Source organism: Mustelus asterias, chromosome 25 (genome assembly GCF_964213995.1).
Source record: "Mustelus asterias chromosome 25, sMusAst1.hap1.1, whole genome shotgun sequence".
Taxonomy (NCBI): domain Eukaryota; kingdom Metazoa; phylum Chordata; class Chondrichthyes; order Carcharhiniformes; family Triakidae; genus Mustelus; species Mustelus asterias.
In genome coordinates, this window is record NC_135825.1 from 14,428,193 (window position 1) to 14,451,949 (window position 23,757).

Consider the following 23,757-nt stretch of genomic DNA (forward strand, 5'->3'; position numbering starts at 1 on the left):
TGATGCAGAAATGCCGGTGTTGGACAGGGATGGACAAGATGAGAGGTCGCACGATACCAGGTTATTGTCCAACAGGTTTATTTGATATCACAAGCTTTTGGAATGCATCCTTCATCAGATAAACCTGTTGGACTATAACCTGGGGTTGTGTGACCTCTCATCTTGTCTGTGTAACGTGCAAGAAAGAATAATTTCCACTGTAGACTTATACATGCGAATACATGTGACAATAATAAATCAAATCAAATCAAATCAAATCAAAAAATCAACATGGCAAAACATTGACAGAAGGTTTCAGAGAAATTAGCTCTGAGTATTAAAGCTTGAACAACCTCTTTCACCTCCCCCCAACATGAAAATTTTAATGTAAATTTTAGAAGCAGATAACACTGATTTAATTTTTTAGCAATGTTTGAATTAACAGCAATAAGCTCCTTCCATCCGAACCTTTGCATTGAGACATCACGGAATTGATTTAGCCAATCCCACTCGATTATTCCCTCTGTCAAATACAGCACAATAATAGCCAATGAAGACATCTCCCAGGATCCAGAGAGGCCCAGCAGGGGGAGGGAGGTCCATGCCCTGGAACCCACTGCTGCAGTAAACTCTCCCCCATTCATCCTCCTCCTGCAGATGGGAGACACTGGGTTAATCACAACTTTCAATCGCAAAGAACTTGCAATTTATATAACTCCTTTTACTCTCTTAGGAAGTCCCATCGTATTTCATGACTAATAAAGCATTCTTTAATTGAAGTGTAATCATTGTAGACAATGTGGCAGTCAATTTGTACACAGTGTGATCCCAAACAGAGTCAGTGTTTAGTGATGTTGATTGAGGGAAAGGTTTTGGTCAGGACACCAGGAGAACACCTCCGCTTTTCCTCAAAATAATGCCTCAGAATTTTTTACACCTGCCCAAATGGGCAGAAGCCCAAACTCTAAAGCTTTCAATTGGCCACTCCCAACCTGACCCGATGGCTTCCCCGGCTATTCAATGGCAACCCCTGGCCTGAGCTTTCCTTGGCCGTGGGCCTGAACAGCATAGAGAGAGAGATGGGGGAATGGGACAGGAGAGAGAGATGGGGGAATGGGACATGGGGGAGAGAGAGGAATGGGACAGGAGAGTGGGAAAGGGGAAGGGGACAGGGAAGAGGGAGAGGGGAAGGGGGCAGGGAGACGGAGAGGGGAAGGGGACAGGAGAGAGGGAGAGGGAAAGGGGACAGGGGAGAGGGAGAGGGGAATGGGACAGTAGAGAGGGAGAGGGGAAGGGGACAGGAGTGAGGGAGAGGGGAAGGGGATAGGGGAGAGGAAGAGGGGAAGGGGACAGGGGAGAGGGAGAGGGGAATGGGGCAGGGAGAGGGGAAGGGGACAGGGGAGAGGGAGAGGGGAAGGGGACGGGAGAGAGGGAGAGGGGAAGGGGACAGGAGTGAGGGAGAGGGGAAGGGGATAGGGGAGAGGAAGAGGGGAAGGGAACAGGGGAGAGGGAGAGGGGAATGGGGCAGGGAGAGGGAGAAGGGAAGGGGACAGGAGAGAGGGAGAGGGAAAGGTGGCGGGGAGAGGAAGAGGGGAATGGGACAGGAGAGAGGGAGAGGGGAAGGGGAAGGGGATAGGGGAGAGGGAGAGGGGAAGGGGACAGGGGAGAGGGAGAGGGGAAGGGGACAGGGGAGAGGGAGAGGGGAATGGGACCGGGGAGGGGGAGAGAGGAAGGGGACAGAGGAGAGGGAGAGGGGAATGGGACCGGGGAGAGGGAGAGGGGAGAAGAGGAAAGAAGAGGGACGGGGAGAGAGGCAGGGAGAGGGGAAAGGAGAAAGGGAAGAAGAAGGGTGGGGGAGAGGAACAGAGGTGGGGAGGGCAAGAGGGACAGGGAAGATGGACGGGGGGATGGACAGGGACAGGGGAAGCAAGAGGGTGAGGGGAGAGGGATAGGGGAGAGAGAGAGGGGAGAGGGAGAATGGTAAGGACACAGGAACAATTCATCAACACACAGAAGCATTGGCTCAACATTGTTACATGTAGGACATGTACTAATTGCATGGAATGTTGAAATGCTGAAGCACTTTGTTAATTGCCTTGCACGTAACACTTGCATTGCTCTGGCAAGCTAGAACACATCGTGTCATCGCCAAAAGTCGTATCAGTTGGTTATAAGAACTCTGAAAGTTTAGTCATAAAGAGAACTAAAACTCCTGACTCAGGAGCGAGGGAGCTACCACCTAGTTACAGCCGACACCACAACAAATAAGGCATGACTATCGTGGTCAGCCACTTCCAACTGACAGGCATTAATATATTTATTGATGCATTTAATGTGGCACTACATTTGCTGTTATGGTCTTTTATTGCTGATTTTTGAATCTGTGAAGTAAATAATCTAATGTAATGCTGATAATGTGGAGTGTGCCACATACAAAGAGTACATGCTGAGGTGACTGCATCCGAGTTGTAGCCCGCAGGAATTTACATCCATTATCTTACAATTACTGCAAGTTGGGCATGTTGGTCTGGGCACTGGAATTCCTGACATGCATTCCTGTCCCGAGAAGCTGTACATGGGGCGGCACGGGGGCACAGTGGTTAGCACTGCTGCCTCACAGCGCCAGGGACCCGAGTACAATTGCCGGCTTGGGTCACTGCCTGTGCAGAGTTTGCACGTTCTCCCCGTCTCTGCGTGGGTTTCCTCCGGGTGCTCCGGTTTCCTCCCACAGTCTGAAAGATGTGCTGGTTAGATGCATTGACCCAAACAGGCGCCGGAGTGTGGCGACTAGGGGAATTTCACAGTAACTTCATTGCAGTATTAATGTAAGCCTTACTTGTGGCTAATAAATAAACTTTTTACTTTTACTTCAATTAAATTGTATCCGACATCCAGCGCTGTTGGCATTGTGTCCAGCAGATCATAAAACAGTAGAATTCTACTTTTCCGTTGTGTCAAATTGTTCCTTCTTTTTATGAAGTAATTATCTAAATACCTGAAGCGTGTAGGCCCGAGGAGGTAGAACATACTCGACTCCCCCTATTGTGAATGTCACGTCAGGCATGCTGGAGAGATAACCACAATCTATGGAGTGCTGTGAACAAAAGCAAAAACCACGTCCAGTTACTGAATGAGCAACTCTTAACTTGGGCAGCAGGATGTGCCTACAAACTATTCTGAGGGGCCTTGCCTCATTTCAGTATCATCGGCAAGCAAGGCAACACAGTACTCCCTCTGATCTACCTGAGAGCACCACCATAGTTGCTTACCGTATGGAGGATGCAGGTGGTTCATTTCAGGAGGTAGGATTAGGTGCTGGCCTAGTGGTATTATCGCTAGACTATTAATCCAGAAACTCAGCTAATGCTCTCGGAACCTGGGTTCGAATCCTGCCAAGGCAGACGGTGGAATTTGAATTCAATCAAAATATCTGGAATTAAGAATCTACCATGAAACCATTGTTGGAAAAATCTCTGGTTCACTAATGTCCTTTAGGGAAAGGAAATCTGCCAACCTTACCTGGTCCGGCCTACACGTGACTCCAGGGCCCACAGAGTTGAAAGCCCAATGGTGGGTGCAGGTCATCTGTTTATGGCGCCCTCTGGTGTCTCAGGTCTGCTGCCTTCGGCCATTTTCCATTACACTGAACAAAGCGGGTGGCATGAGGGCACAGTGGTTGGCTTTGCTGCTTCACAACTCTCAACTGCACTTGGGCAACTAGGGATGGGCAATAAATGCTGGCCAGCCAGCAATGCCCATCTCCCATGAATTAATAAAAAAAACTCGGTGATGCAAGTGCACAGGTAAAGGGGACCAATAATAGGAAGGAAGATTATAATTTGAATGGGTGTAAATTGAGAGAGATGGGATACTCAGCGAGAATTTGGTGTCTTCATGCATCAGTCGCTAAAAGTAAGCATGCAGGGCCAACAGGCAGTAAAGAAGGCAAATGATATGTTGGCTTTTATAGCAAGAGAATTTGAGTTTAGGAATAGGGATGATTTATTGTAATTGTATAGTGCTTTGGTGAGGACCAATCTGGAGTATTGTGTGCAGTTTTGGTGTCCTTATCTGAGGAAGGATGTCCTTGCTATCGAGGGAGTACAGCGAAGGTTTACCAGGCTGATTCCTTGGATGGCAGGTCTGTCATATGAGGAGAGACTAAACTGACTAGGATTATATTCACTGGAGTTTAGAAGAGTGAGAGGGGGTCTCATAGAAACTTATAAAATTCTAACAGAATTAGATAGGGTACATTCAGAAAGAATTTTCCTAATAGTGGGGGAAACCAGGAGGAGGTGATGGCCTTGTAGTATTATCGCTAGACTATTAATACAGAAACTCAGCTAATGTTCTGGGGGCCCACGTTCGAATCCCACCACGGAAAATTGTGGAATTTGAATTCAATAAAAAATGTCTGGAATTAAGAATTTACTGATGACCATGAAACCATTGGCGATTGTTGAAAAGCCCCATCTGGTTCACTGATGTCCTTTAGAGGAGGAAATCTGCTGTCCTCACCAATTCTGGCCTACATGTGACTCCAGAGCCACAGCAATGTGGTTGACTCTCAACTGCCCACGGTCAACTAGGGATGGGCAATAAATGCTGGCCGGCCAGCGATGCCCATGTCCCATGAATGCATTAAAAAAAAGTTAGAGTCATAGTTTGAGGACCAAGGACCTTTTAGGACTGAGGTGAGGAGAAATTTCTTGTGTGATTTCAAGAAGAAATTACATATAGTTCTCGGGGCTAAAGGGATCAAGGGATATGGGGGGAAGGCTGGATCAGGATATTGAATTTGATGATCAGACATGATCAAAATGAATGACGAAGCAGGCTCGAAGGGCCGAATGGCCTACTTCTGCTTCTATTTTCTATGTTGCAAGCGATGGTGTGAGTGGCAGAGCAGGAACAGTTATGTGGCTGCCTCCAATGCCCTCTTGAATGTTCAGCAGTGTGGCGAACCTGGGCAGTCGTATTATTCTGCTGTTACTATTCAGTGAGTAAAGAGATCGAAGTATTGGCCCAGTGTATCAGTGATCTGTTTGATACATTAACGAGGTAACTATTGACCAAGACTCCAGCAGGGCCCTGTGCTAATCTGGGGAGTGGGTCGACTGCCAATGACGTACAAATATAAAAACTAGGAGCAGGAGTAGACCACATGCTCGAGCCTGCTCCGTCACTCAATAAGATCGTGGTTGAACTGATTTTAACTTCACCTCCATGTTATCCCTGACTTTAAAAATGTTCAAAGAATCTCTGCCCCTGCCTTTCAAGAAAGGTGAATTCCAAAGACCCTCTGGGAGAAAAAATGTCTCCTCATCTCTGTTTTAATGGGCAACTCTTATTGCTAAACCGTGATCAGGACGATATCAGGTAGAGAGGTTGGACATACGTATTCTGTCTGTGGATGGCATGGCTCCTTGCTGTTGTCTTTCCTGACACAGAGCCTGCAGAGAATCTTGGCTATTGTCTGATGGCATGTTTGAACCACAGTTAGAGTTGGAAGCATAATGGTGGATGCATGCCATCTGATTATGGCGCCCTCTGGTGTATCTGGTCTGTTGCCTTTGACCATTTTCCATCACTTTGAACAAAGTGGGTGGCACGGTGACACAGCGGTTAACACTGCTGCCTCACAACGCCAGGGCCCCGGGTTCAACTCCAGCCTTGGGTGACTGTCTGTGTGGAGTTAGCATGTTCTCCCTGTGGGTTTCCTCCAGTTGCTCCAGTTTCCTCCCACACCCCAAAGATGGGCAGGTTAAATTGATTGGCATGCTAAATTGCCCCTTAATGTCCAAAGGTGGTGTAGATTTGGGGGATTAGCAGGGTAAATATGTGGGTTTACGGGAATAGGGCCTGAGTAAGATGCTCTGTCGGAGAGTCCATGCAGACTCAATGAGCTGTATGGCCCCCTTCTGCACTGTAGGGATTCTATGATTCTAAAATCACACGATGGGATGCTCCAAATGCAATTCCCATAGTTTGGAATAATTTATAGCTGAAGAATAATTGGTTCACCAAATAAAAATTGTTTTAAATAGTTCCTGTAATTTAATCGATTTTTGGAACTGGGTGAGAGGGGCAGGGGAAACGTGAGATATTGACGGATGCCTCCCAACTTGTGTAAAATTTAAAAATCTAACAAAATGATGTGAACAGACAATGTCTCTGGGAAAACAAATTTGGAAATTTTTGCACGGTGTGTGACATGAACTTGGAATCAACGATTTCCAAATTCATAAATTTACAGCTCTCTCCGTTTGCCCCTTCATCCATCAGTCAAAATATTCGCTCTTACATTGCTGATTAACCAGTGTCATTGGGAGGTTCACCTAACTGAAAATACATGCGTCCATCTTACTTTGTCGTGACTTTTAGAGTGTATCGATGTGTGGCTTCACATGACTGTCAGAGAACCTCATAAGGACAGGATATGGCGCTCGACTCATTGATCAACAGTTCCAACGCGCCACAGCGAAGAACCGCACTGACCTCCTCAGAAGACAAACACGGGACACAGTGGACAGAGTACCCTTCGTCGTCCAGTACTTCCCCGGAGCGGAGAAGCTACGGCATCTCCTCCGGAGCCTTCAACATGTCATTGATGAAGACGAACATCTCGCCAAGGCCATCCCCACAACCCCACTTCTTGCCTTCAAACAACCGCACAACCTCAAACAGACCATTGTCCGCAGCAAACTACCCAGCCTTCAGGAGAACAGTGACCATGACACCACACAACCCTGCCATAGCAACCTCTGCAAGACGTGCCGGATCATCGACACAGATGCCATCATCTCACGTGAGAACACCATCCACCAGGTACACGGTACATACTCTTGCAACTCGGCCAACGTTGTCTACCTGATACGCTGCAAGAAAGGATGTCCCGAGGCCTGGTACATTGGGGAAACCATGCAGACGCTGCGACAACGGATGAATGAACACCGCTCGACAATCACCAGGCAAGACTGTTCTCTTCCTGTTGGGGAGCACTTCAGGGGTCACGGGCATTCGGCCTCTGATATTCGGATAAGCGTTCTCCAAGGCGGCCTTCGCAACACATGACGGCGCAGAGTCGCTGAGCAGAAACTGATAGCCAAGTTCCGCACACACGAGGACGGCCTCAACCGGGATATTGGGTTCATGTCACACTATCTGTAACCCCCACAGAGTTTCACTGGCTGTCTTGTCTGGAGACAATACACATCTTTTTAGCCTGTCTTGATGCTCTCTCCACTCACATTGTTTTGTTTCTTAAAGACTTGATTAGTTGTAAGTATTCGCATTCCAACCATTATTCATGTAAATTGAGGTTGTGTCTTTATATGCTCTGTTTGTGAACAGAATTCCCACTCACCTGAAGAAGGGGCTTGCAGCTCCGAAAGCTTGTGTGGCTTTTGCTACCAAATAAACCTGTTGGACTTTAACCTGGTGTTGTTAAACTTCTTACTGTGTCAGAGAAAAGGCAGGATTGGCTTAAACTGTGTGCTGAATTACGTGGACTTTTTATCACGGCAGGGGTGCGGTTGTTTTCAGAAGGGATTTCAACTGCCGCGCAGATAAGAGGGAGATTTTTTTTAACGATAAAGATTAGAAGAGATAAGGCATCAAGAGTGCACACAGCAGGGGATAACAACTGATAAACTGAACGACAGCAGTTTAGTCAACAGAATATATGATAATACATCTGCATTTGTCCGAGTCATGAAATATATAAGAATGCAACTCACCGAAGCTCAGTGGGAACTTTACTCTCAAAAGTGACATACCGTGAACGCCTTTGGATAAGACCTGCTCGCGAATCCCAGCAGCTCTTTACAAATAAGTTTCTTGACCTAGGGATTGCTTCTACTACACTATGTGCAGTCTCAAGGTGGATATTTATATAGAATCATAGATTTATAGAGCACAGAAGAAGGCCATTTGACCTGCCATGTCAATACTGGCTTTTTAGTAGAGTTTTCCAATTAATTCCACTCCCCTAAGATAAAAGCAAAGTACTGAGGAGGCTGGAACCTGAAACAAAAACAGAAAATGCTGGAAAACCATAGCAGGTTTATCAGCATCTGCAGAGAGAGAAGGTTTTGAGCCTGGATGACCCTGACAAAGGGTTGTCCAGACTCAAATTGTTGGCTCTATTCTCTCTCTGTTCTCTATTCTCTCTCCACAGATGCTGTCAGACCTGCTGAGAATTTCCAGCATTTTCTGTTTTTGTTTCTCATCCCAATCCTCTGCTCTTTTCCCCTGCTTTCCCTTTGTGTGTTTGTCCGAATCCTTTTTGCTTTAGATACTCTTTCAGGAAGTCCATTCCAGATTACAACAACTCACTGTGTTAAAAAAAGTCTTCTATGAAAGAAATTTTATTTTGACATTATTTTGCAACAGTAATGGGTGAGGTTAATAGTCAGGCATATTAGTGTCTCCAGCTTTTCGAATCCGTCGTCAAGGGAAGATGAAGGCATTGAGTTATTTCCCCAATGGGCGGCATGGTGACACAGTGGTTAGCACTGCTGCCTCATTGCGCCAGGGACCCGGGTCCAATTCTCGCCTTGGGTGACTCTTTGTGTGGAGTTTGCTCTCCCCATGTCTGCGTGAGTTTCCTCGGGTGCTCCGTTTTCCTCCCACAGTCCAAAGGTCTGCGCTTTAGGTGGATTGGCCATGCTAAATTGCCCCTCAGTGTCAGGGGGAGCTCGTAGGGTAAATACATGGGGTTACGGGGATAAGGGACAGGGTGGGATTGTTGTTGGCGCAGGCTCGGTGGACCAAACGGCCTCCTTCTGCACAGTAGAGATTCTATGATTCTAACAGTTTGGCGGGAACCATAAAGAGAATAGCAGAAATGCTTTTATTAAATCAGGTTTTCTTCTACGTACCATGCCATTTCTGCTGGAAGCTGCACCAATGCGGTTCTGAAGTACATTAATGTCCTTGGTCGGCCCAGTAAGGAGAGAGGTACCGGTGTCGACAATGGCTTTACATCCATTTTCACAGAACCCAACAGTTCCACCAACCTTCACACTGAAAACATCAGAACATCAGAAACAGGAGCAGGAATGAGACACGCGCGCCCTGGGGCCTTACTCCCTCAATCACTAAGATCGTAACTGATATCTTATCCCTCATCCTCTTTCCAGCCCTATCTCCATAACCCTTGATTCACTTAGAGCCTAAAAGCCTATTGCTCTCAGTGTTGACTATGCTCAGTAACTGGTTCTCTTGGCTAGAGAATTCTAAAGATTCATACAACCCTTGAGCGGACAAATTTATCCTCATCTCATCTGAACATATGAATTAGGAGCAAGAGTAGGCCATTCAGCCCTTCGAGCCTGCTCCGCCATTCAATAAGATGATCTGATTGTAACCTCAGCCCCACAATCCTGCCTACCCCCGATAACCTTCCATCCCCTTGTTTATCAAGAATATATCCAGCTCTATCTCTTAAAAATATTCAAAAACTCAGTTTCCTTTTTCAGGAAGAGAGTTACAAAGATTCGCAACCTTCTGAAAGAAAAAAATTCTCCTCTCTGTATTAAGTGAGCAACATCCTGTTTTTAAACAGTGACACCTAGTTCAAGATTCTGCCACAAGAGGAAAAATCCTTTCCACATCCACCTTTTCAATACCCCTCAGGATCTTAAAGATTCGCCTCTTACTCCTCGAAACTCCAATGGATACAAACCTAACCTTGCCAAGCTTTCATCATAAGACAACTCGCCCATTCCTGGTATGTGTCTAGTAAACCTTCTCTGAACTGTTTCTAATAAATGTATTTACATTTTTCTTTAAGTAAGGAAAGCAGTACTGTACGCAATACTCCAAATGTGGACTCACTAATGCCCCGTATAATTGAAGCATAATCTCCCTACTTTGGTAATCAATTCCTCTCACGACAAGCACTAACATTCTTCCAGCTTTCCTAATTACTTGCTGTACCTGTACACCAGCCTTTTGTGATTCATGCACTAGGACACCCAGATCCCTCTGCATCTCAGAGCTCTGCAATCTTGCTTCTTTTCTAATCTTCCTGTCAAAATGGACAATTTCGCAAATTATACTCCATTTGCCAGATTTTTGCCCACTTACTTAACATCCTTTTGTAGGTTCCTTACGTCTACTTCATCATTTACTTTCCTACTTATCTTTGTGTCGTCATCAGAACATCAGAAACAGGAGCAGGACTGAGCCACATGCTTCCTGGAGCCTACTCCCTCAGTCAATAAGGTCGTTACTAGTTTTCTATCCCTCATTCCCTTTCCAGCCCTATCCCCATAACCCTTGATTCACTTTGACCCTAAATATCTATTGCTCTCAGTGTTGGATATGCTTAATAACTGGTCCCCTGGGCTAGAGAATTCCAAAGATTCAAATTTAGCAGCCATCCCTTCAATTCTAAATGGCTGACCCTTTATCCAGAGACTATGCGGGGGGGTGGCGGGGGGGGCAGTTTTCCTGTCCAGCCCGCCACGGGAATCATAGCCGGTGGGCTATGAATCATAGCTGGGGGGGAGTGGGGGGGGGGGGGGGGGGGGCTTGTGGGGCAGCCATGCAACGGTCCATTGGCCTTAGGCAGAATTTTCCGGTTTTGGGATGAGCAAGACCAGAAAATCCTGCCCTATAAATCCTAGTTCTCAACTCTCCAGCCAAGGAGAAACAGCCTCTCAGCATCTACCCTGTCTATCTCACTTTTATGCCTAAATAAAATCATCTTTCATTCTTCAAAACTCTGGAGCCTATAGACACATTCTATTCGATCTCTCTCATCCCAGGATGGCAGTGACTGGGCAATCTCCGAGCATTTGGAATGTTTTGTCAGTGGGTGAGTTTTCGCTGGTACAGAAGGGAAATTTTAGAGGGAGGGCCACCCTTTTCGTCACAGGTGGAGAAGGTGGTGAAGAAGGCATATGGCATGCTTGCCTTTATAGGACGGGGCATAGAGTATAAAAGTTGGGGTCTGATGTTGCAGATGTATAGAACATTGGTTCGGCCGCATTTGGAATACTGTGCCCAGTTCTGGTCGCCACACTACCAGAAGGACGTGGAGGCTTTGGAGAGAGTACAGAGGAGGTTTACCAGGATGTTGCCTGGTATGGAGGGGCTTAGTTATGAGGAGAGACTGGGTAAACTGGGGTTGTTCTCCCTGGAAAGACGGAGGATGAGGGGAGACTTAATAGAGGTGTATAAAATTATGAAAGGCATAGATAGGGTGAACGGTGGGAAGCTTTTCCCCAGGTCGGTGGTGACGTTCACGAGGGGTCATAGGTTCAAGGTGAAGGGGGGGAGGTTTAACACAGATATCAGAAGGACATATTTTACACAGAGGGTGGTGGGGGCCTGGAATGCGCTGCCAGGCAAGGTGGTGGAGGCGGACACACTGGGAACGTTTAAGACTTATCTAGATAGCCATATGAACGGAGTGGGAATGGAGGGATACAAAAGAATGGTCTAGTTTGGACCAGGGAGCGGCGCGGGCTTTGAGGGCCGAAGGACCTGTTCCTGTGCTGTATTGTTCTTTGTTCTTTGTTCTTTTTGTATCGTCATAACAACATCACATGACCTAATTTACATGTTTGTATAATTAGCGACATCATTGTCTTGTTCTCTAAGTGTCTGACTGAAAACAAAATGGAACTCCGCCCTGATGCCAGTACCATGAAACTGGTCATAGTGATCGGTTAGACCTGAGATCAACTGATTCCTGTAACCTCCTGATCAAAGCAGCCAGCTTCCCATTGGAACTGTTACCCCGCGCTGAACGACACTGTTTGCTTCTCAGCCTTGTCATCTCAAAGACAAATCAATCTCACTATCCCTTGATTTAATCCCTCACAACGCAAAGCAAAAATCTGTAAAGCACCACTCAGCAGTAATTATGAACAAACCAATCAGTAAGTGCGCAATTTCTCATTTAATCTTTGTCTATTTTCTACAATGTCTCTTCTGAGTGACTGAAATGGGATTGTTTTTGGCAGAGGTTGTTCATCAGAGTCTTTCAATCGTCGGTTAAAAAGAATCCTCTTTGTTATGTATGTTGGGTAATGGCCCCTTGAAGGGAACGGATCATGTGACCTTGGGTGTGGGGTGAGCTTGTTGGGATCCGCCCAGAGTGGGCAGTCAGCGTTTGGAGTGTGGAGCGAGGAGACATAACAAAGAACTGTGCTCCCGGACGCCTGGCTGTGGAGTAGTTATTGAGGAGAAGCCTGAGGGAAGCAGGATTTAACACTCTTGATCAAGTTCCCTCTGCTGTTTCAGAACCTCAGGAAATTCAGATTTAGGGTTGGAGAATTGTGTGTTTGCAGTTCTTAAACATCCTTAGATAAAAGACTAGGTCGAGACTGGTCTATGATGAGACTGGTCTATGATGACTATACATGGTGTGTTTGCTCGGCCGAATACTGTTTTCTTGTTGGGGAACATTTCTTGAATTCATCAGGCGTGACCTTATCACCCTCATTAAGGTGAGAATTGTGCAAGACTTTGTGGCTTCTGCAGTCTACTGAAGCCCATGTTAAATGTTAGATCCTGCAGAGACATGGGAGATAGTAATGTCAGCCCAAGATCAGCCCAGTCAGTCGACGGTGCTGGTTATTGTCCACAGGAGTGTCCTCCCACTTTACTTTACTTCACCCTATTGAAATACTCCTTCATTTCTTCCTTCCCCATGCAATTACCTAACTTCCCCTTAAACACGTCACTGCTATTCACCTCAAATTATAACCAGGAATTTCTATTTTCCACCAGTCTTGGTCAGTTTTCTAACAGCTCGATTTTCTAATAATGAATTCCCCTAAAAGGTGGGAACTGATTTTTTTAACCTGTCAGTGTAGTACGGAAGCTCCCCTGATAATGTCTCTCTTTACTATCTCCCAAGGAATCTCTTGCTTATTTCAAAGATCAATCTATGCCATTACCCTCCCCGCCCCCACATCACCCCTTCCCCCTCACCCCCACCCCCCACCCCCACAACTAAGAGTTTCCTGTCCCACATCATGCTGACGTTACTGTTGCTAAACTGCATTCAGAATCATATCAAAGTGCCAGCCAAGGGGTTGACCTGCAGGAATTATGCTTTGACCTCCATCTAGTGGTTCGGTGAAATATTACACTCCAAGATGCATCACTTGACAGGGGATCCAATTGAAACTTACAAAATACTGGAAAGCCTGGATAGAGTGGACGTGGGGAAGATGTTTCCATTAGTAGGGGGACTGGAATCTGAAGGCACAGCCTCAGTGTAAAGGGAACTTTTACCCCGTCGACTGCCCACTCTGGGCGGATCCCAACAAGCTCACCCCACACCCAAGGTCACATGATCCGTTCCCTTCAAGGGGCCATTACTCAACATACATAACAAAGAGGATTCTTTTTAACCGACTATTAAAAGACTCTGATGAACAACCTCTGCCAAAAACAATCCCATTTCAGTCACTCAGAAGAGACATTGTAGAAAATAGACAAAGATTAAATGAGAAATTGCGCACTTACTGATTGGTTTGTTCATAATTACTGCTGAGTGGTGCTTTACAGATTTTTGCTTTGTGTTGTGAGGGATTAAATCAAGGGATAGTGAGATTGATTTGTCTTTGAGATGACAAGGCTGAGAAGTAAATAGTGTCGTTCAGCGCGGGGTGACAGTTCTTTAGAACCAAGACGAGGAGGAATTTCTTCAGCCAAAGGGTGGTGAAACTATGAAATTCATTGCCACAGAAGGCTGTGGAGGCCGGGTCATTGAGTGTATTTAAGACAGAGATAGATAGGTCCTTGATTGGTCAGGGGATCAAAGGTTACAGGGAAAAGGTGAGAGAGTGGGGTTGAGAAACTTATCAGCCATGAAAGGATGGCGGAGTGAACTCGATGGGCCGAATGGCCTTATTCTGCTCCTATATCTTATGGTCTTATGACCTTATGAAAAAACGCGGGCAGCTTATCTGGAGTTACCTATCTAACTGAATTTGCCAGTATCCCTGAGCCGTCACAGGAATCCAGTGGAGTTCACCAGTGAAGTGCGAAGTATCGAATCCGCCAAAAATGATTTCGCTCCCGACCCCATCGTTTGGATCCCTGGGAAACAAATCAAAAAGGGAAACGTTGATGCTTGATCGAAAGTAAAAAACGGTTTCGCTTTTGCAAAATAACACGCTCCAGAAGTGTAAGCAGAATACAATACTGAACAGTGTTAGCTTTAAATAAAAGCATAGCTCGAGGTTTCTTCTGTTCAACATAGTAACAAAATTGTTCACCTGTTCGTTATACTCACTGTTGGAATTTATCTCCCATCTCTCTTCCGTTAATTGGCCTGTCGGTTAAGTGAGTTCGCTCGACACTCAATGTAGTTCCATACTGCAAAAGCACCGGGCAAAACATCTGTACCACCCAGGACTATTGGAGACAATCGTTCTAGGAACCCTGAGGCAGGCCATGGGATCTGGGATACTGAAGGAGGGGCAATGAGGCGGGAATCTTAAAGTCCAGGAATATTGGATTTGGCTCAGGATCAGTGCGGACTGTGATGTTGAGGCAGCAAGGTGGCACAGTGGCTAGCCTTTGTTAGCCTCACAGCACCAAGGACCCGGGTTCAATTCTAACCTTGGGCGACTGTGTGAGGTTTGCACGTTCTCCCCGTGTTTACATGCATTTCTCCTGGGTGCCCTGGTCTCCTCCTACAGTCCAAAGATGTGCAGGTTAGGTGGATTCATAGAATCATCAAATCCAACAGTGCAGAAGGAGGCCATTCTGCCCATTGAGTCTGCACCAACCACAATCCCACCCAGGTCCTATCCCCATAACGCCATGCATTTACTCTAGCCAGTCCCCCTGACATTAAGGGGCAATTTAGCATGGCCAAGTCAGCTAATCTGCACATCTTTGGACTGTGGGAGGAAACCGGAGCACCCGGAGGAAACTCTTGCAGACACGGGGCGAATGTGCAAACTCCACACAGACAGTGACCCAAACTGGGAATTGAACCCGGGTCCCTGGTGCTGTGAGACAGCGGTGTTAACCACTGTGATGATATACCGCCCTTATTGGCCATGCTAAATTGCCCCTTAGTGTCCCAAGATATGTAGGTTAAGAGGATTAACAAGATAAATGCATAGGGTTACGGTGATAGGAAGGGAGTGGGACTGTGTAAGATGCTCTGTCGGAGAGTCAGTGCTGGCTATATGGGCTGAATGGCCTCCTTTTGCATTTAGCGATTCTAGTCTATTCTTAACCCAAAGATGTGTCAGCACTCTGGTGGGACTGGCAGAAGCTCGGGGATGGTGAGGGCCAGTGGGTGGAGAGTTCAAGAGGCCTGAGAAATGAGATCCTGCAATCTAGCAAGACTTGGGAAGGGATTTTGGGAGGTGGTGGGGGGGTGGGCGGTGGGTGCACTGGGAACTGCTGGGATCTGGCAGCGCAAGGAAGGAGACTTGTTGACTGAAGAATTCAATCTCTCGTCCTTCCAAATTCTTTTAGATAAAGAAATACAAAGGAACTCCCGTAATCCTCAGAGGGTTGAGGGGTCAGGCCCTTCTGCACTTCAGTTCCTAGTGTCCACAGAATGAACACTGGCAAACTTTGCAACCCAAATTCTCACAGACTTAAATAAAGTTCTCAACGATGTTGGTCGGTGCAGGCTTGGAGGGCTGAAGGGTCTGTTCTTGTGCTGTGATTTTCTTTGTTCTTTGATTGCAAGGTAAACAAAGGCGAGCCAAAGATTGGGCAGGCTGATAAAACTCTAACATGACATTGTAAAGCACAAAAGGCCAATTAACAGATAAATTTAACAATTTGAACGTCAAATTTTGCAATTTTGTGTATTTGGGTAATTTGCTTAAACCCTTCTTATGGTATTAGTTACTGAGCAAAATTAACGGCTGGAAAAATTGCTAGTCAGCAAGTTATGGGAACGATACTGTATAATCACAGTGATATGAGGGAAATCAGCTATTTGCCTCTGAGGCAGCAGTGTTAATCACTGTGCCACCTTGCTGTCCCCATTAAAACACAAAACACATTTTTCTCTCAAGAAAAATGGAAACAGGAAATGAAATTAGGCCGTGAAAGCAGACAAAACATTTATAGTATATTAAAGATATCCTGTATGTGGTTGGCTCTTTTTAATCATTGTCGTAATTGACCATATCAGAAAGACTTGTAATTATATCACAGTTTTCACAACCACCAGATGTCTTCAAGCACATAGAATCATAGAATACCTACAGTGCAGAAGGAAGCCATTCGGCCCATCAAGCCTGCACCCACAACAATCCCACCCAAGCCCTATCCCCGTAACCCCACATATTTACCCTGATAATCTCCCTGACACCCCCCTAACGCTAAGGAGCAACTTAGCATAACCAATCCACCGAACCTGCACATTTTTGGACTGTGGGAGGAAACCCACGCAGACACGGGGGAGAATGTGCAAACTCCACACAGGCAGTGACCCAAGCCAAGAATCGAACCCGGGTCCCTGGTGCTGTGAGGTCGCATTGCTAACCACTGTGCCACCGTGCCACCCCAAGCAGCTCTGTTCTTCTCCACCTATCCAAGTAGACAGATGGAGCCTCAGTTTAAATCTCATCCTGTTTGCCTGGGATCCTGAATTGGTGTCAGCCTTAAATTTTGGTGTACACACCTTGGACTGGGACTTGAACTCAGGAGCGCAGGACTTAGAGGAAAGGGTTCCACCAAGTGAGCAAAAGTTGACAAACCCAAGCATTCCAGCCAGAAATTAACTCAGCACTATTTCAGTCAGCAATCCCACACCAATAAATTGTTTCAATGTGAGATTAGGTTCTGGATGTTGTCATGCTAATTCTTTGCATAGAGCTTATCCCTCTCAAATACCTTATTCATTGACTTTTTAAAAATTCATTCATGGGACATGGGCGTCACTGGCTGGCCAGCATTTATTGCCCATCCCTAGTTGCCCTTGGAGGGCAGATGAGAGTCAACCGCATATGCTGTGGCTCTGGAGTCACATGTCGGCCAGACCGGGTAAGAATAGCAGATCTCCTTCCCTAAAGGACATTAATAAACCAGATCAGTTTTTATGACAATCGGCAATGGTTTCACGGTCACCAGTAGATTCTTAATTCCAGATATCTTTTATTGAGTTCAAATTCCACCAGCTGCCGTGGTGGGATTCGAACCCGGGCCCCCAGAATATTAGCTGAGTTTCCGGATGAATAGTCTAGCAATAATACCACTGGGCCAACTTTATATCTGTACACTGACAGTTTCAAACAACACTACTTATTTTACACATGTCTGCATGGGTTTTCTCCAGAATCTTAGGTTTTCTCCCACAGTCCAAAGATGTGCAGGTTAGATGACTTGGCCATGCCTGTTAGTGTCCCAAGATGTCTAAATTAGATGGATTAGCCATGGGAAATGTGTCAGGTTACATGGATAGGGTGAGGATAGGGCTTGGGTGAGATACTCTGTCAGAGAATCGGTGCAGACTTGGTGCGCCAAATGGCCTCTTTTGCACTGTAGGGATTCTATGAGAGTGCCCAGGAACAGATTTGGTTAAGTTTTCTCTTTGCTCCCTAAACCTGCTACATTGAAGTCAATTCCCAAATAGCTACTCATGCAACACAGCCCAGGAAATAAACACAAGGCTTTCCTGAACTGCTTGAGGCTAAGTTGCAAACTGCGCGCAATTGAACTGGACCTTCATTGGGCAGTTGTGTGTACATGTGAGGGTCTGTGGGGTGAATGAAAGAAAGACTTGCATTTACACAGTGCCTTTCGTGACCTCAGCAAGTTCCAAAGTGCTTTTCATTTCCAATGAAAAAGCACTGGGCAAAACATTTGGACTGGTATTAATGGAAGGATTAAAGACTTTTATTCTGGATCAGACTAACCAGCTGTTTAACCATGTTCTATTGAATTGGAACCCATAAATAAAATTCCGAATATTGTAATCTAAAATGTTGTGCAGTACATGTCGTGTCAAAGGAAAGGGAACCTTTATCTCAAAGATATTCACTCCAAATATTTAATCTACTTCCTATAAGGGCGAGAAAATAAAGCCCCACCTGCTGAGATAGACGGAGAAGAGGGGTAGGTCCACCAGACCTTGCGCCATCATGTTGTCAAACACAGGCGTGACATCAGCTGCTGCAATAGATGGGTAGGCCAGTCCAAGAATTCCATCAAATGGGGAGTACAGAAATGCAGTGCCAGGCTCTGTCACACTCTCACCAAATCTCTGGTTCACAACTGAGATACCTTCAACCTGAGTAGAGAAAGAAAGACTGACATTTATTTAGGGGTCATTTCCAACCTCACGGCATCCCAAGGCACTTGGCAGCCAATGAAGCAATTTTAAAGTGTAACATGAACCAATTTGCACCCAGCAAGTTCCCATAATGATTGGAATTCTCCGACCCCACCCGCAGCTGGGATTTTCCGGTCCCGCTGCAGTGAATAGAGATTTGGCTGAACATCAAATTCTTTGCTTTCACTGATTGCAATCGCGGGGCTTGCGAGATCGGGGAATTCCAGCCAATGAGTTGGTTCAAAAGCCTGGAACTCCCTTCCTAACATCACTGTGAGTGTCCCTGCAACACATGGACTGCAGAAGTCCAAGAAGGCAGCCCCTTCTCAAGGGCCAATAGGGATGGGCAATAAATGCTGGCCTGGACAGCGACACCCACATCCCATGAAAAGATGAAAAAAAAATGACTGTTTCAGTGATGTAAATAAATAATTGTCACAACACTAAGATAACTCCCCCACTTTTCATCAGTCTCATGCCATGGGGTTTTTTTTTACCTGAGAGACTTGGTTTCACAGCTCTACTGAGACACAGCACCTCCGGCAATGCAGCACTCCCTCAGTACTGCGCTGGAGTGTGATCCCATGGGTGGAATTTTCTGTTCCTGCCAGGAGCGGGTATCGTGATGGTTGGAGGCGATTCATTTGGTAGGAGGCAGAAAGTCTCTTTCCTGATGATTGGGATCTTGTTCCCCCGATTTCAAGGTGGGTTAAGGGTTGAACTTCCTAATGAACGATGTTGGGAATCCCATTGGCATTCCTTAGCATTTCATGGATGCTTATTAAAGGACGGCCCAACTGGAATTTAAACTTTCCCTCCAAATTAACTCCCCCCACCCAGCAAGAATTTTAGAAAGCTCAGTTTTATAACTGTGAATCATTGGCATGCCCCTGTCCAGCTTCACCCCTTCCATGACTTTGAGGTCTGTAGATGATGTTTGCTCCTCCTTGGGGATGTCACATATCTAAATTCGAGTGCCTTTAGCAAATGGTGTGCCAAGACTGGGCAAAAGAGGCAGATGGAGGCCGAGGGTTGGGGGGGCGGGGGGATGTGTAGGGTAGAAATGTGGAACAAAGGCAAGGCAGGAGGGGCAGCCTTATAGGGGCAGGATGGGAAAAGTGTCTGGGAAAGGTGGTGTCTTAGAGGGTGAAGTTGATGGTGTTGACAGAGGCAGCTGGGCCTCTAGAAGGTCAAGGCTGGCAAAGATGGACCACTGCAATGGTGAGCATTGGCCAGCAGTGCTGTTATCTAGAGATGAGTGAAAGGCAAAGTTAGAGACGCCCTCATATGTCCTGGGATGTGCTTTCTCACATCTGCAAAGTTCTCCTGTATGAGCTGTGGCCACAAGGACTCAGGAGGAGTAATGCCGACCTCCTGACCGGTATTTAGTGAATGTTGTCCCTTTAAATATGATGCCAGGACTTTCACTCCATGAGGTAATGGTAAAGTGGGTGACTTCCTGCCTGACCCGCTATGGAATTTGCAGAGCGCCTCACTGATGCATAGTTAACCAGCTGAAAAGCAGAAGATCACATCCCCCACACATTGGGAATCACGCCGAATTTCCCATCCACCACCAGACTTAAGGTTAAATTTTAATGCTCCTCCCACTGGCAGGATCTTCCAGTCCTGCCAAAGTCAACGGGGATTAAATGGAATGCTGCACCTGCCACAGGAAAACCCACTATGGTGAGGCCAGAACGTGCTTCCATTCATCACGAGAATGGAAAATTCCTCCCCATATTCTGTACAGAAGTCCCGAGTGTGAAACAACTATTCAGATGTTAAAAAATTTTAAGTCCACAGGAGTTTTCCAGTCCTTCGGCAATGTAAATGCGTAAGGTAAATGTGTGGGGTTACGGGGTATGGGCTTTTCAGTCCTGCAGTGATGGCTAGTCCATCAAATTTTCCATCCCGCCCGCGATGATCCCTGCCATGCGCCGCGCCAGGAAATCCCTGCCATCGAGTTAACATTTCAGGTCAACAGCCTTCCATGTCAACTAAGTAAAGTCCCAAAATCAATTTACCCTTCAACCTTTTGGGTGATTCTAGCCGTATTTGGATCAACTTGTCCTGTGAAATGTAATGTCTCTCAACCAATATCGTGCAAGAACTGCGTCCCTCGTGAGATTCCAGATTCTTCTGTAGGTGAACACAAAAACTCACCTTTACATTGTCTATTCCAATTATTCCTGTCAGGCTACCGGTGCCATAATGGATTGAGAAAGGGGATCCATCCCTTGTATAAGTAGATGATTTATCTGGGATGAACTTGTCATGGTCCTCTGTAAAAGAGAAAAACTTTCACACTGAGAGACACAATTCTAGGTAAGGATTTGATCATTTCAACTCACCTGATTTATTACAAAGAACAAAGAACTAAGAACAATACAGCACAGGAACAGGCCCTTCGGCCCACCAAGCCTGCGCCAATCATGATGCTTGCCTAAACTAAAACCGTATGCACTTACGGAGTCCGTATCCTTCCATTCCCATCCTATTCCTGTATTCGTCTAGTTGCCCCTTAAATGCCGCTATCGTACCTGCTCCCACCACCTCCCTGGGCAGCGCGTTCCAGACATTCACCACCATCTGTGTACAAAACTTGCCTCGCACATCTCCTCTAAACTTTTCCCCACGCACTTTAAACCTATGTCCCCCTAATATTTGACTTTTCTACCCTAGAAAAGAGCCTTCCATGAATAAGTTTTTTCATCCTCTTTATACAAGGGCAAGATTACACATCAGTTGATATGAAATGGTGCAATAGCATCAATATTCTTTTATAAAATGAATCAGTGCAGAACCTTTTGGAAGGACAGAGGCTGAGTAGAAACGGTCAGTATGGAGCCTGAAATGGCAGACCGGACGTTTTTGAGGAGATTCCAGATCTCCGGAATAGGGACCTGGCAGTGATTGTTACCTCACACAGAAACAGAAAATGCTGGAAACACTTGGCAGGTTTGACAGCATCTACGGAGAGAGAATAGAGCCGACGTTTCGAGTCTGGGTGACCCTTCGTCAATGCTTGCATCCACAGTATTTTCCCTTTATCATAGTGATTGCTACCTATTTGGCTCACACAATATCCAACTTCACAGGGTGCCTGCCCATGGGGCGATGGTAAAAGACCACAAGGCCATAAGAAATAGGAAGAGGAGTAGGCCATTCAGCTCCTCGAGGCTGCTCCGCCATTCAATGGGATCATGGCTGATGACTAAAGGTTGGACAGATGCAAGGTTGGAAGATAGCTTAGGGTAGTGGTGGCTATTGAGGCAGCAGATTGGAAACTGGTTGCCAGTCGAGGTCAATGATATGGTTACTGTTGGGGAGGATTTTCTGGTCTCACCCATTGCCACGATTGTCCAATCCTGCTGAAACTCTTTTGGCTGGGCCACCGCATCCCCCATGGTGGGTCCCGCCATGACGGAGCTGGAAAATCCCTCTGATCTTTACGAATGTTTTGAAGGATGTAATGTTGTCTGCGGTGTCTAAGTTAAACAATGACACTGCACTAGGTGCAATTGCCTATGATAAATCCCTGACAAACCCAAACAATTCCCAGCCAATGAACCCTGAAGTCAATGAAGGGGCAGGGATTGGGTGGAGAGTATTGCCCTCTTGCATTCCGGTGTTAGAGATGGAAGTAAGATTGGGAAGTAGGCATTACCCATTGATATTCCACTGGTCATTCACCCCATGCATACTCTGGTGAACCTGAAAGATACAGGTGTGCAGTATAGAACAACCCACAGGAGTGTTTCAGGCAAGTTCCAAGGGGCTCAAAACACTGACAAATACCAAATATAGCCATTATGAAATTACCTTTGTCGAAAGGGGTTGATTGGCTCTTGACACAGCTGCATCTCCTGACTCTGCTGCTAAGTAGATGGGTACATTGCCTTCTGCAGACCTTCACCTAACACATCCATCAATCATGTTCCCCCAGTGGAATTCTACCGCTTCGCCCGCCGTGGAATCGGAGTGGGCGAAGGACGGACAATGGAAATGTTCGTTGACCTAGGGCAGGAATTTTTGGTCTCACCCGAGTCAGATCGTACAAACCTGCCCATAAAACCATTAGAGAGATACAGCACGGGAACAGGCCCCTCAGCCCAACTCGTCCATGCCAACCGGATTTCCTAAACTGAACTAGTCCCATTTGCCTGCGTTTGGCCCATATCCCTCTAAATCTTTCCTATCCATGTACCTGTCTGAATGTCTTTTAAATGTTGTAATAATACACACCTCCACCACCTCCTCTGGCAGCTCATTCCATATACGCTCCGTCCTCTGTGTGAAAATGTTGCCCCTCAGATCCCATTTAAACCCTTCCCCTCTCACCTTAAACCGATACCCTCTAGTTTTGGACTCCCCTATCCTGGGGAAAAGACATTGGCCGTTGTGCCAATACTTGAGCTGCAACATGCCAATTGCCTGATCACAGCCTGGCAATCAGTCCATGGATAAACACAAATTCCATTCCATTATTATGCTCATGGTTTTTGAGGCCTCTATGTTTAATCCTTACAATAGCTTAGCCTCCAAAAATAACAAGTACTTGATTCACCCTAATATATCCTCTAGTATGTGTCTGGAATGCAAATAAAAGTGTCTATTATACTGAATGACAATCTGGATTCCAAAAGGAATACCAGTCTATCTAGAAATTTTTGGAGGGTGATATGGTGGTAGCACAGGCCCAGCAAAAATCCCAGAAATGGCTGGAAATCCTTTGTCTAACCTTCGAACACGGCATGGTCCATTTTTGTGGGGATAGATCCGGGATCAGCCTGGGGTTTGTGCATGTAACATTCTCAGCCATTTGCATCACCTGCTGCCTCCTCTGAGGTGGGATTTTGACAGTTCAGGATGATGAAATCTGGTGTGCACAGTTTAGAGCAGAGAAGTGCATGTGTGAACTTGGTGGATTCATTTGGATAGCTAGGTTACCCCTTTGGAGAGGTCAGGTACCCCTTTATATCTGGTCCTGGATCACCTTTGGGACAGGCAAGGCACCATTTGGAGGAGGTGAGGCACCCTTAAGGATTGTGAAACGTAAACATGATTTTGCATAAAAAGTGTATAAGCTCATTGGAACCGTAAAAGCTGTCAAAAAAACTGTCAAAACTGTCAAAGAACTGTCAAATTATCAAGCGACTGCCCAGCTGTCAGAAACTGTCAATTTGTCAAAACTGTGGAGGAACTGTCAAAGGATACTAGGTGAGTTGGCATGGATGGGCTGGTGTCAGGGATTGGCATGAGTTGGCACGAAGTTGGCATAGAGGCTATACAGGGCATTGGGATAAGCAGTCAGTAGGTGGTATGAGGTGCCATGGAGGGTGGATACAGAGGCATGGGTTGGCATAGAGGGGATGAGGGGCCTTGAGGGTGGGTGGGGGGGCATAAGGCGGCATATGTTGGCATGCATTGAGCATGGGAAGTATATGGGGGTTGGTGAGGGGTTGAGGGCTGGAGGGTTGTTTTGTGTTTTA

The 23,757-nt window shown here is 46.3% G+C and overlaps 1 protein-coding gene across 1 annotated transcript in view; it reads right to left on the reverse strand.

The window, feature by feature from the left end:
* Positions 1–462: 462 nt before the first annotated feature.
* LOC144479236 (cathepsin E-A-like) overlaps positions 463–23,757 on the reverse strand; it is a 29,029-nt gene continuing 5,734 nt past the window's right edge. The window contains exons 4-9 of the mRNA XM_078197904.1: positions 20,429–20,547; positions 18,021–18,220; positions 13,927–14,049; positions 8,865–9,009; positions 2,975–3,073; positions 463–627 (exon numbers count right to left, since the gene is read on the reverse strand). Coding sequence (XP_078054030.1) covers positions 463–627; positions 2,975–3,073; positions 8,865–9,009; positions 13,927–14,049; positions 18,021–18,220; positions 20,429–20,547 — 851 coding nt within the window. The remainder of the gene's footprint in view (positions 628–2,974; positions 3,074–8,864; positions 9,010–13,926; positions 14,050–18,020; positions 18,221–20,428; positions 20,548–23,757) is intronic.